Source organism: Mytilus trossulus, unplaced genomic scaffold (assembly GCF_036588685.1).
Source record: "Mytilus trossulus isolate FHL-02 unplaced genomic scaffold, PNRI_Mtr1.1.1.hap1 h1tg000158l__unscaffolded, whole genome shotgun sequence".
Classification (NCBI taxonomy): domain Eukaryota; kingdom Metazoa; phylum Mollusca; class Bivalvia; order Mytilida; family Mytilidae; genus Mytilus; species Mytilus trossulus.
In genome coordinates, this window is record NW_026963304.1 from 1,538,192 (window position 1) to 1,550,305 (window position 12,114).

The following is a 12,114-nucleotide window of genomic DNA, read 5'->3' on the forward strand; positions in this document are numbered from 1 at the left end:
CTCATCAGTGACGCTCATATCAAAATATTTTAAAGCCAAAAGAGGTACAAAGTTGAACAGCTTTGAGGATCGAAAATTCCAAAAAAGTTGTGCCAAATACGGCTAAGGTAATCCTTGCCTTGGATAAGAAAATCCTTAGTTTTAAAAAAAATTCAAAGTTTTGTAAACAGGAAATCTATCAAAATGACCACATTAATGATATTCATGTCGACACTTCGTACTGGGCTGGTGATACCCTCGGAGACGAAACGTCCACCAGCAGTGGCATCGACCCAATGATGTAGATAGTTATCAAAGGTACCAGGATTATAATTAAGTATGAGACGCTCGTTTCGTCTTCATAAGACTCACCAGTGACGCTCATATCAAATACAAAGTTGAAGAGCATTGAGGATCCAAAATTCCAAAAAAGTTGTGACAAATACGGCTAAGGTAATCTTTGCCTGGAATAAGAAAATCCTTAGTTTTTCGAAAAAGTTTTGTAAACAGAAAATTTATAAAAATGACCACATTATTGATATACTGGGCTGTTGATACCCTCGGGGACGAAATGTCCAAAGCTGAAATCGCATATTTTGTCGTAAAGTTTTGTTTTCAACCGACCCTCATTTTCAATTTCTAGATGTTAGTCAAGATATGAGCCCGACTTAACTGTATCCGTAGTATCCTTTATCTCTAGTCCGATGGGATAGATGCGTTCCACATAGTCACCAAATTTTGAATTCTTTAGTGAAAGAACATCATCTATATAGCGGAAAGTAGAGTTAAAGGATATCGCTAACTTCTTGTCTTTCTTCCTAAGAAGTTCCTGTATGAAGTAAGTCTCATACTAATAAAGAAACAAGTCGACAAGAAGAGGGTCACAATTTGTTTCCACTGGAATGCCGATAGTAGAAAAACATGTCCTCCGAACGTAACAAATATGTTGTCAATCAAGAAATCAAGCATCTTGATAATTTCAGTTTCAGAGAATTTTTTGTTTGAATCAGAGTGATCCTTTACAAAGTAGGATTTATCCCTCCCTAAGACAAGATACTTGTATCTACCTACGTTGGCCATTCTTAAGTTACACCAAAAAGGTTATCTTGATATAAAATTTAAAGGTGTCCAGTAAAACCCGAAGTAACGTCCTCCGTGATTCTGCTCAAATAATATCAGCACAATTGATAATCGATAATTGTAAAACGAGGAACACTTGCAGTAATTAATTACATGACGTTTTTCCCCTTTCGAATGATGTGTTTGAGCTTTTGGTTTTGCCATTTGATAAGGAACTATCTGTTTTACATTTTCGGCGATTATCTTTTTATAAAAAGTACAAAGATTATTAATGTTATATATTTCACAAAAATGTTGCATTGGTTACACATGATTATACAGCGTCATCATTTGGTTTAGATTTTTTTTCGAATCGCCTTAAAACATAATGCAGGGAAAGTTTAAATAGAGATGTTAAACCAACTCAAAATTGTAATACATGAAAATATTCGTGACAACCACACTCGATTCAAACAAAACAAACTATGTGCAGATCAATTAGAAACGTGAAGTATCATCCTTAAACAAGCCTGAAAGAGTTCAATTAATCACTTTATTCTGTTTTTATATATATATATAGGGACCTTGTATTTGACTTTAAAACATTGATTTTGTTGTGATTTATGGAAAGGCCTGTTTCTGATGCTCTCTTTTCATCCTGCTAGTTTGTCCTGCATTTGGTGGTGGTTTTGGGACAGCAACACAACGTCATCGGCAAAGTTTAGGTCATTCAGCTGGGTGAACATAGTCCATTGAATACAGTTTATTCTGTCTTCTGTGGGTGAACATAGTCCATTGAATACCGTTTATTCTGTCTTCTGTGGCATGCTTCATGATCCAGTCAACTGACAGGAGGAATAGCATAGGTGAAAAAAGACAGTCTTGTCATTGTTGAAGGCCGTACGGTGACCTATAGTTGTTAATGTCTGTGTCATTTTGGTATCTTGTAGACAGTTGTCTCATTGGCAATCATACTACAACTTCTTTTTTTTTATTTTTACCCAGTTGTAATATCAAATGCCTCTATTTGTTCGCCTCCGTGGATGATCTTACTCTCCATTCCTGTATAGGTGTTTCAGATGATTGTAACAAATTTTCATGAATGCCATAGTTTCTCATCAACTGCCACAACACACCTCTATCTAAGTTGTCAGAGGTTTTAGCGAAGTCGACAAAAACAGAATAAAGTGATTAATTGAACTCTTTCAGGCTTGTTTAAGGATGATACTTCACGTTTCTAATTGATCTGCACATAGTTTGTTTTGTTTGAATCGAGTGTGGTTGTCACGAATATTTTCATGTATTACAATTTTGAGTTGGTTTAACATCTCTATTTAAACTTTCCCTGCATTATGTTTTAAGGCGATTCGAAAAAAAATCTAAACCAAATGATGACGCTGTATAATCATGTGTAACCAATGCAACATTTTTGTGAAATATATAACATTAATAATCTTTGTACTTTTTATAAAAAGATAATCGCCGAAAATGTAAAACAGATAGTTCCTTATCAAATGGCAAAACCAAAAGCTCAAACACATCATTCGAAAGGGGAAAAACGTCATGTAATTAATTACTGCAAGTGTTCCTCGTTTTACAATTATCGATTATCAATTGTGCTGATATTATTTGAGCAGAATCACGGAGGACGTTACTTCGGGTTTTACTGGACACCTTTAAATTTTATATCAAGATAACCTTTTTGGTGTAACTTAAGAATGGCCAACGTAGGTAGATACAAGTATCTTGTCTTAGGGAGGGATAAATCCTACTTTGTAAAGGATCACTCTGATTCAAACAAAAAATTCTCTGAAACTGAAATTATCAAGATGCTTGATTTCTTGATTGACAACATATTTGTTACGTTCGGAGGACATGTTTTTCTACTATCGGCATTCCAGTGGAAACAAATTGTGACCCTCTTCTTGTCGACTTGTTTCTTTATTAGTATGAGACTTACTTCATACAGGAACTTCTTAGGAAGAAAGACAAGAAGTTAGCGATATCCTTTAACTCTACTTTCCGCTATATAGATGATGTTCTTTCACTAAAGAATTCAAAATTTGGTGACTATGTGGAACGCATCTATCCCATCGGACTAGAGATAAAGGATACTACGGATACAGTTAAGTCGGGCTCATATCTTGACTAACATCTAGAAATTGAAAATGAGGGTCGGTTGAAAACAAAACTTTACGACAAAATATGCGATTTCAGCTTTGGACATTTCGTCCCCGAGGGTATCAACAGCCCAGTATATCAATAATGTGGTCATTTTTATAAATTTTCTGTTTACAAAACTTTTTCGAAAAACTAAGGATTTTCTTATTCCAGGCAAAGATTACCTTAGCCGTATTTGTCACAACTTTTTTGGAATTTTGGATCCTCAATGCTCTTCAACTTTGTATTTGATATGAGCGTCACTGGTGAGTCTTATGAAGACGAAACGAGCGTCTCATACTTAATTATAATCCTGGTACCTTTGATAACTATCTACATCATTGGGTCGATGCCACTGCTGGTGGACGTTTCGTCTCCGAGGGTATCACCAGCCCAGTACGAAGTGTCGACATGAATATCATTAATGTGGTCATTTTAATAGATTTCCTGTTTACAAAACTTTGATTTTTTTTTAAAACTAAGGATTTTCTTATCCAAGGCAAGGATTACCTTAGCCGTATTTGGCACAACTTTTTTGGAATTTTCGATCCTCAAAGCTGTTCAACTTTGTACCTCTTTTGGCTTTAAAATATTTTGATATGAGCGTCACTGATGAGTCTTATGAAGACTAAATGCGTGTCTGGCGTACTAAATTATAGTCCTGGTACCTTTGATAACTATTCCGATTGTGAACTTTCCATTTCTAAGTAGCAATATTCCAGCAGCACCTGCATAATGGGTATACATTTCCCAATTGATACGATATGCTCTGCTTGCATTTCCTATCATGATTGTCTTGATAGAGGGTTGCTGCTCACAAGGCAGCTATTAAACCAAGAGTTCCAAATGGTGAAGTTGAAATCATCCCTTCGTAAATTTTACGATTGCCATTACAAGTTGGTTGACGGTTATGGAATAACAGTTTCACAATAGTATCGGATATGTTCCTTACGTCGTAACTAATATCCCCTTCCCTTTCATGAATGTGACCTACCAAATTAGACTATTTACCAGATTTGTTATTACATAAGCAACACGACCAGTGCCACATGTGGAGCAGGATCTGCTCACCCTTCCGGAGCACCTGAGATCACCCCTAGTTTTTGGTGGGGTTGGTGTTGAGAATATAATGCAAACATTAACGTTATGTTTCCCGTATTAACGTCTTATGTTTATGACGTTACTTTGTACCTTTGTATGGGCGCCTTAGATATTAGATTTTGAGCATAAAAGTAACACAACGCAAAGTATCAGGTTTCAGTCGTTTATTACAATACAGTTGGTGTTGCTTATGCTTTAGTTTTCTATGTTGTGACATATGACCTATTGCTTGTCTGTTTGTCTTTTTCATTTTTAGCCATGTTGTTGTAAGTTTATTTTTGATTTATGAGTTTGACTGTCCCTCTGGTATCTTTTGTCCCTCTTTATGGAATTCACAGAACGCCTTTTAATATATTCAGGTGTTAGCACAATCATGGAAAAAATTCGAATCTACAGGACAAGCTTGATATTCACATACCACTACTCAATTGTATGTTGCTAGCAGAATTAAAAAAAAGTTTGGAATTCACAGGCCACCATTTAAGTGTCACTGATTGACACTTTAACATAACAGACATAATAAACTTTATTATTTATCACAGAAGTACATACATAAACATGATTACATCAACAATTAAATATTGCACATATTGTCAAAAATATTTCATCACTTGAAAATATTTATATTCCTCTATTAGAGTTCAAATTATATAAATTCACAGTGCTGAACTGTAAACTAATTATATGACTTTAAATTGCAGTATACTGCATTATTATAATAATAATTACTTTTAATCTACCATGTAAAAAGATAATTTGATGTTTTTTTCCTTCAACACAGGATAAAATATTTTACTCCATAACACCAATTTTAATGTTCATATAAGACTTTAATAGTCATTCACCAATATTTAAGGAGATTTTAGAATTATGTTCTTTCGAGACCCACCAAATAATACCAATGCAAAAATATGAAAGACTTAGTCAGCCTTAAAAAGTTTTCTTGCAATTTAAAAAAAAAATCAATTTCTTGATAAGGAGCTCCATAACCTATCAATATTTTTAGCTTATTTTGGTTTTTTTAACTTCAACTTATAGTACCAATTTTAAATTCTATATTTTTTTTATTTCACCTATTTACATCCTTAAGACAAGATGGAATGTGAAAGTGTCTATCCTGGTATTTAAAATCTGTAGATATATATATCATAAATTAGTCCAGCAAAGTTTGTCCTGAATATTGACCTCATTCTGGTATACAATCAACACCAAGTTCTGAGGGAAGAATCAGTCCAACTCCTAGTGCTTCTCTTTCTAATGAGGCAAGTTGTCTGAAATAAAATAACAACAGTCATATATTATCAACAATAACAATCAACCAAAAATCAATCAATCAATTAATCATTCCAATGCAACATTGTTCATTTTCATTGGATATGTTATCAATTTTCATGGTGTCAATTCAAAATTGATGCTATGAAAATGTATTAGCAAACAAAGGCAACTTATGACAGATTTTAAATGCATGATTTGACGTTGGTTTCTGCCAATTTCTTTATAATGGAGATAAAAATAACTCATTTTAAGCTCTGATGACATTGAATGGCTAACATGTAGCCAATAAACTTAATTTGCTACCATCATCAAATCATCAATAAAGGAAATAAATTATAATTTGATGATTATCAACTCACTTGTCCCATTGGACATCTAATATGGTGATACAACTTGTCTGACACCTATTTTTACTTTTTGTTGGTGGAATGTACAAGTACCTTTATTTTTGTTAGATATATTTCTATTCAGTGTTCCAGCTAGGCCGTTTTCAGAGTGGTGCCCTGTGCCCTTTTTACAGTTTCCAGGGCGCCCTGCCTTTTTAGAAGATCGATTGCATATTAATTTGCGTATTGATATGATACGCTAATTACTAAATTTTACCTGGGGAAAAGTTTATGACTTTGTTTACGACCCCAAGCTAATCAATGATTATAACTGGTGTCATAATCTGTTGTTATAGGTAATCCGTTTATCGGATGGGTCATTAATGATCATCAACATTAATTGGTTCAAATAGAATCCGACAGTTGGCAATTATCTTTGAAGAAATGTGGGCACAATTTGCGATGTTTACCGTAGTTTCATGGAGGAAACATAATGACAGAAAGTTGGAAAACCATAATAAACTCATTGAAGACATTGTTTTACTTGTTTTCTGTAAAATAAACACAAAATTCAGACGTATTTGTCATTGACTGCCTTCATTTTTGATACAAAAATAACAAAATAGGCCGCCATATTGTGATCATATTTACATCATATTTACGTACTGTTATAATCCTCCAAAGAAGGAGCACACCCGAATAAAGAAAGATAACTCAATCTGATTTTTTTCCTACCATTGAGTAACCCATTTACATATTCTAAAATATGTCTCCATACTTCTTACTTAAGAATATATATGTTTAGGTATTTATTTTGAGTTATGGGAAAAGTTAAAGAGGGTCTTAGTAGCAGTGTTGGTAGGATGCCTTGGTCATCTTTTTCTGTATTCTTTATTTTTGATACTATTTTTCACTGTTGCTTTAATTTATATCCTAAAATTGTGAATTTACTTAGCACAGCTGTTTTGTGCTGTATTGCCATCAAGCACAGCAGAGGTAGAAAGGTGAAACTGGTAAAATGTGGTATACCATAGAAACAGTATGAAACACGTCACCTTTCAAAACATACTACATATAAAGTTCAACTGTGCCAAGCAATGATAAAATAACTTGTGTGACAAGCTGCTTGACAAGTTTTTCAGCCTTAAAAGAAGAAAGATAGAGTTCTATATGGGCTGATGATGTTGTTCTTGTATAACCTGTGATTCAACGAATAAACACAAATGTTTGATTAACATCTTTTATTAAAATATGCCCTTTTCATATTATCATATCGCGCGTTAAATGCCCTTTTTCAGGATTGGCACCCTGCCCTTTTGAAAACCTAGCTGGAACACTGCTATTTGTATCCATCTGATGAGTTAAGCCTTTTTTTGACTGCTTTTTATACTTTGTTCTTATTTTGTACTTTCCAGGTAAGAGGAGGGTTGAAATCCCACTTTGATGTTTAATCCCGCCACATTCTATCATGTATGTGTCTGTCCCAAGTCTGCAAGAACTTTCAGATCTGTACTTAGTGTCTTTTTGTTGTTGGGATGTACAAGTACCCTTCCGTGTTGCTGTTGCTGTGTAACATATTTGCTTTTTGATAAATTTTTTTAACATAAATTAGGTCGTAATTTTTTTCGTTTTATTTGTTTTACATTTGACATTTCAGGGTCTTTTATAGCTGACTATGGGGTATGGGCTTTGCTCATTGTTGAAGGTCATATGGTGACGGTTAGAGTGGTTGCAATTGAAACTTTACAGTAACTATTATAACTTTTTATTAAATATGTTGTCATTGTTATATATTTTATTGAAAGCACTTTACGCCAATATGGGCCAATGGCTTATACCATTATACATAATATACAGTTTACATATATAAAACAATGAAAATAAACAATGCAGACAGTTTGAACTATAATCCTTGTCTTTCTTTAAATTAATAATCATTTTTATAGAATGTAAAGGCTATGTGGAATCATGGAGTAGAGTTCACAAAAGTCATAACTGTATCATTATTTGCCTTCAATCTTTTATGTTATATTTCAGTGGTTATCATGTTTAATGGTTGTTTGGTATACTAATTTTGTTCACTTTTCACAAAACAACAAAATGAGACAAATTTGAGCTCTAACTTTATATCTATATCTATTTAATATCAGTAGTAAGTATGGTTACCTCCTTAGTTTGGTGACCTTTGACCTTAATTCCTTGTCATACTCTCTAATTTTACTGACTTCCTGCCAAGCCTCCTTCTGTTTTGATTGGTCAATTATTGATCTCTGGTATAACCCAGACCACAACACCTGAAAAAAACAAAAATAACTGAATATCTTGAATAGACGGATCAGATAAAAGTGTGTGAAGATGTAAAATTTAATACACTTACAACAGGTAAAGAAGTAAGTAGTATTACAAACAAGAATGTGTCCATAGAATACAGATGCCCCAACCAAACTACTTTTATGTTGGACAAAAAGACAGACAAATGGACGCACAAACTGAAAACATAATGCCACTAGGTGGAGCATAAAAACCTACTTTTCAGAGTACTTCAGATATGATATTTGTATATGGTTAATTTAATTAAAAGAGAAATGCTATATTACATACCAAACTTTGTGGAGCTACAGAGGGCCATATAACTCTAGGATTAGGATCATACATAGGATTAAGATACTTCTGTAAAACTTCTGGTCTTGCTAAATATGTCCTGTAAATAAAGTTAATTTTTTTTTTATTAAAAAATAGTTTTAAAGGAGTTGGATAAATCTACTATTCAGTGCTAAAACATTTTAACAAAAAACAAGTACATGTAACATATGTATGTCCTGTGTAACCTAATGCCAACATTTAAAATGGTAAACCAAAGTTGCACTTCCAAGAGGGGAGAAACAGGAATGATTTCAGTGTTTATACAAGTTCCAATAAAAAAAATGAAAAGATATTTTCTCAATTTATATTTTAAATACAGGTTGCCAAAATTTCAAACTATACAATATATACAATATTTTTTTTTATTGTCAATCAAGGACGCCCTAAAAGAGCGGTATAATTACAAGCAATTTGTTACAATGATTATTATTAATTCTTAATGATATGCAAATGACAAAATATAGAATAAAGAAAATGAGCCCAAAAGTAAAATTAAAACCACAGATATTTATATATGCATATATTGATCATGTAAAAATGATTTTAAGCTGTTTATGGATACCATTAGTGCCATAAAAGTTAAATTTGGTCTATGAATGATTCACTGGGTCAGCAAATTGGCATTATTTACATTTTTATCTGTTTATTCCTCTCAGTCCAGAGACTGATTATTAAATTACATAAGTGTTTTAGAACTTCTAGATTCTCACAACCTATTAGCCATATAAACATATTTTCATCATTACATTTCTTTAAGTTAGGATAAGAAATACAAAGTTCTTTAATAAAAGTCATTCTGTATGTTTCTAATTTTTTGCATCGTAGAAGAAAGTGGATCTCATCTTGCACCTCCTCCTCACAGAGTTTACAAACACGCTCATGAATGACCATAATACCATCCATCAATAAGGACATGTGTTACTTTTAAATATAGCAGGTACAAATTATGACTAGAAACAAGATAGTTGTAGCCTTTTATGGGGATTTTTTTTTTCAAAATAATGATGATTTAATTAATACTTTTCTTCAATTACCATAAAGAGACTGTTCTGGAGGACAATTTACACTCTTTTCTTTCCTTCTCATTATTGCACAGGAATGTACCTAAAAATAGAATAAAATATCCAATAACAACAAGCACAAAAAGACTGGTCACAAAATCAGGGACAAACAAACTGGTTGACACATGTAATAAATGGCTGACACTTGTGTGACATATATATGTTATATAGATGGCTGATTTATTTTTTAAATGGTCTATTTTAATGTCACCTTGTTGACAAATGATCTATTTTGATGACAACTTATTGACAAATGGTATATTGTGATAACACTTGGTTGACAAATGGTATTTTTTTATGACATCTGGTTGACAAATGGTCTTTTTTGATGACACCTAGTTGACATATGGTCAATTTTGATGACACCTGGTTGACATATGGTCAATTTTGATGACACCAGGTTGACATATGGTCAAATTTGATGACACCAGGTTGACATATGGTCAAATTTGATGACTCCTGGGGGATAAATTTAATATATGATTGACACCTGGTTGATAAATGTTTTTTTTATTTTGTTTGCAAACTGATTGGAATATGGTCTTTATGAATGTCATATAGTATAAACTGATGAAAATGTATATATGGTGGGCAAAGTGTATACATGGTTGATCAAGATGTATATGATTGATACATGGTGTACATGGTTGATATATGGTATCATGCTAACCTCTTTCTAATTGTTACCATGCCTGACGACATCTCACTAAAGGTTACCATACCTTATGACCTCTGACTTCAGATTATAATGCCAGATGGTTAACCTCAAGACATATGTCAATGTAACATGGTTAATCTTCTTCTTAATACATTGTAGACTGAACAAGATTAAGTGGAAGTTTTTGTTTTCTACTTACCAAATTGTGAAGAGTAGGTGTGTTCGAACAGCAGGATAAGAAACTCTTCATTGAATTCAAATGAACAAGGAAACTGTTGCCATATCTACAATGTAAACAACACTTTAATAAGTGAAACTGGGAGCTACAGCTCACTGATGATACCCCCGCCCAAATACTTGACAGAAAACAGGAAGTTTTTGAGTGATGAATCTGAAAAAGCATCATACTGTATAGCTGAGTTATATAAACCCAGAAACCAAACTTCAGAAATCATTGTATTGCAGTTCCTGACAAAAATATGTCGCAATTTTCAACTTGGATATTATGTGTTAAATGTAATTCACTGCAACCAATGTAATAATGTATATATGTACATGCCAGTGTAACAGGTCTGTCTCAGAGTATTTAGGACAACAATAAAAAATGTTTCATTGATAAATAGTTCATGTGTCCAAGAAGGAATAAAACTCTTTGTCGAATAGCCTGTAATAAACATATTTCACCCTGCTGCATTTTTTTTTAGACTGTCCCAAGACAGCAGCCTCTGGCCTTTTTTCTTCATGTATGATTTTAAATTTAAGTTTATTTATGTATTCCAGGGTTTAGTATGACATCCATCTTGACTGAACTAGTCAAGAGTTGGGGTAATTGTAATTGTAATCGTTAATCAGCTGTAATTGATTACAATTTTTCATGTAATCATTGTAATCATTAATCAGCCAAAAATCTGATTACATGTTATTTAAGGCCACGTTTTTTTTATTTGTTGTTTTTACGGATCCGCCTACCCGATTTTGCCGATTTTCAGAATAAAAATAAAATTGACTTTTCATGCTTTTTTGTTCCCACCGACCCTTATCAATGAATTATCCCTGAAAAATAATTAAAATTCTCTTTTTTTATGAAATGAAATGCATTAATCATTAACAAAGTTGATAACACTTTCTGTTGTGAAAAATAAAACTTCCAATTTACGTTTCTAAAAATAGACAAATCAATTATAACTGACCTTGAAATGTCTTTTGCACAAATAATTTTGTGGAACGAAACCTGTGTTTAAAACCAATTACAAAATAAGTTTGTTTCCCTTATTTGTCATCAGTCAGTAAGATGCATCATCTCAGAGAAATAGACTTATTCAAAAGAGGGACGAAAGATACCAAAGGGACAGTCAAACTCGTAAATCTAAAACAAACTGACAACGTCATGGCTAAAAATGAAAACGACAAACAGAAAAACAATAGTACACATGACAAAACATAGAAAACTAAAGAATAAACAACATGAACCCCACCAAAAACTAGGGGTGATCTCAGGTGCTCCGGAAGGGTAAGTACAAATGTGGACAGGTGGAATACATCAAATAAGTACTGAATATCAACAAATCATTTGAAATTTTCTTGTTTCATAGATAATAAAAAAATTCGATCATCGGGATAAAAACAGGATTGCAAGACAACTGATTTAACCCCATATTGTTGTTTTTCCAGTGGATGAGTCTATTACATTTTTGGACACGTGTGTTGAAACTTATTTTTGTACGACGTTTTTACATTTTTTTTCTTTATCAGTTTTTGTGATTGAAGATCATTATTAACAAGTTTTCTGGAATTGATTGAGAGCTACTACGGGAATCTGTTTTTCTTGTTTGTGAAATGACGATTTAATTTC

The 12,114-nt window shown here is 32.9% G+C and overlaps 1 protein-coding gene across 2 annotated transcripts in view; it reads right to left on the minus strand.

The window, feature by feature from the left end:
• Positions 1-4,869: 4,869 nt before the first annotated feature.
• Positions 4,870-12,114, minus strand: part of LOC134700487 (myotubularin-related protein 9-like) — a 28,143-nt gene continuing 20,898 nt past the window's right edge. For both annotated transcript variants that reach the window (XM_063561876.1, XM_063561875.1), the window contains 5 exons: positions 10,462-10,546; positions 9,578-9,647; positions 8,502-8,601; positions 8,067-8,194; positions 4,870-5,570 (listed from right to left, as the gene is read on the minus strand). In XM_063561876.1, the coding sequence (XP_063417946.1) occupies positions 5,486-5,570; positions 8,067-8,194; positions 8,502-8,601; positions 9,578-9,647; positions 10,462-10,546 (468 nt within the window). In that variant the 3' untranslated portion in view covers positions 4,870-5,485. The remainder of the gene's footprint in view (positions 5,571-8,066; positions 8,195-8,501; positions 8,602-9,577; positions 9,648-10,461; positions 10,547-12,114) is intronic.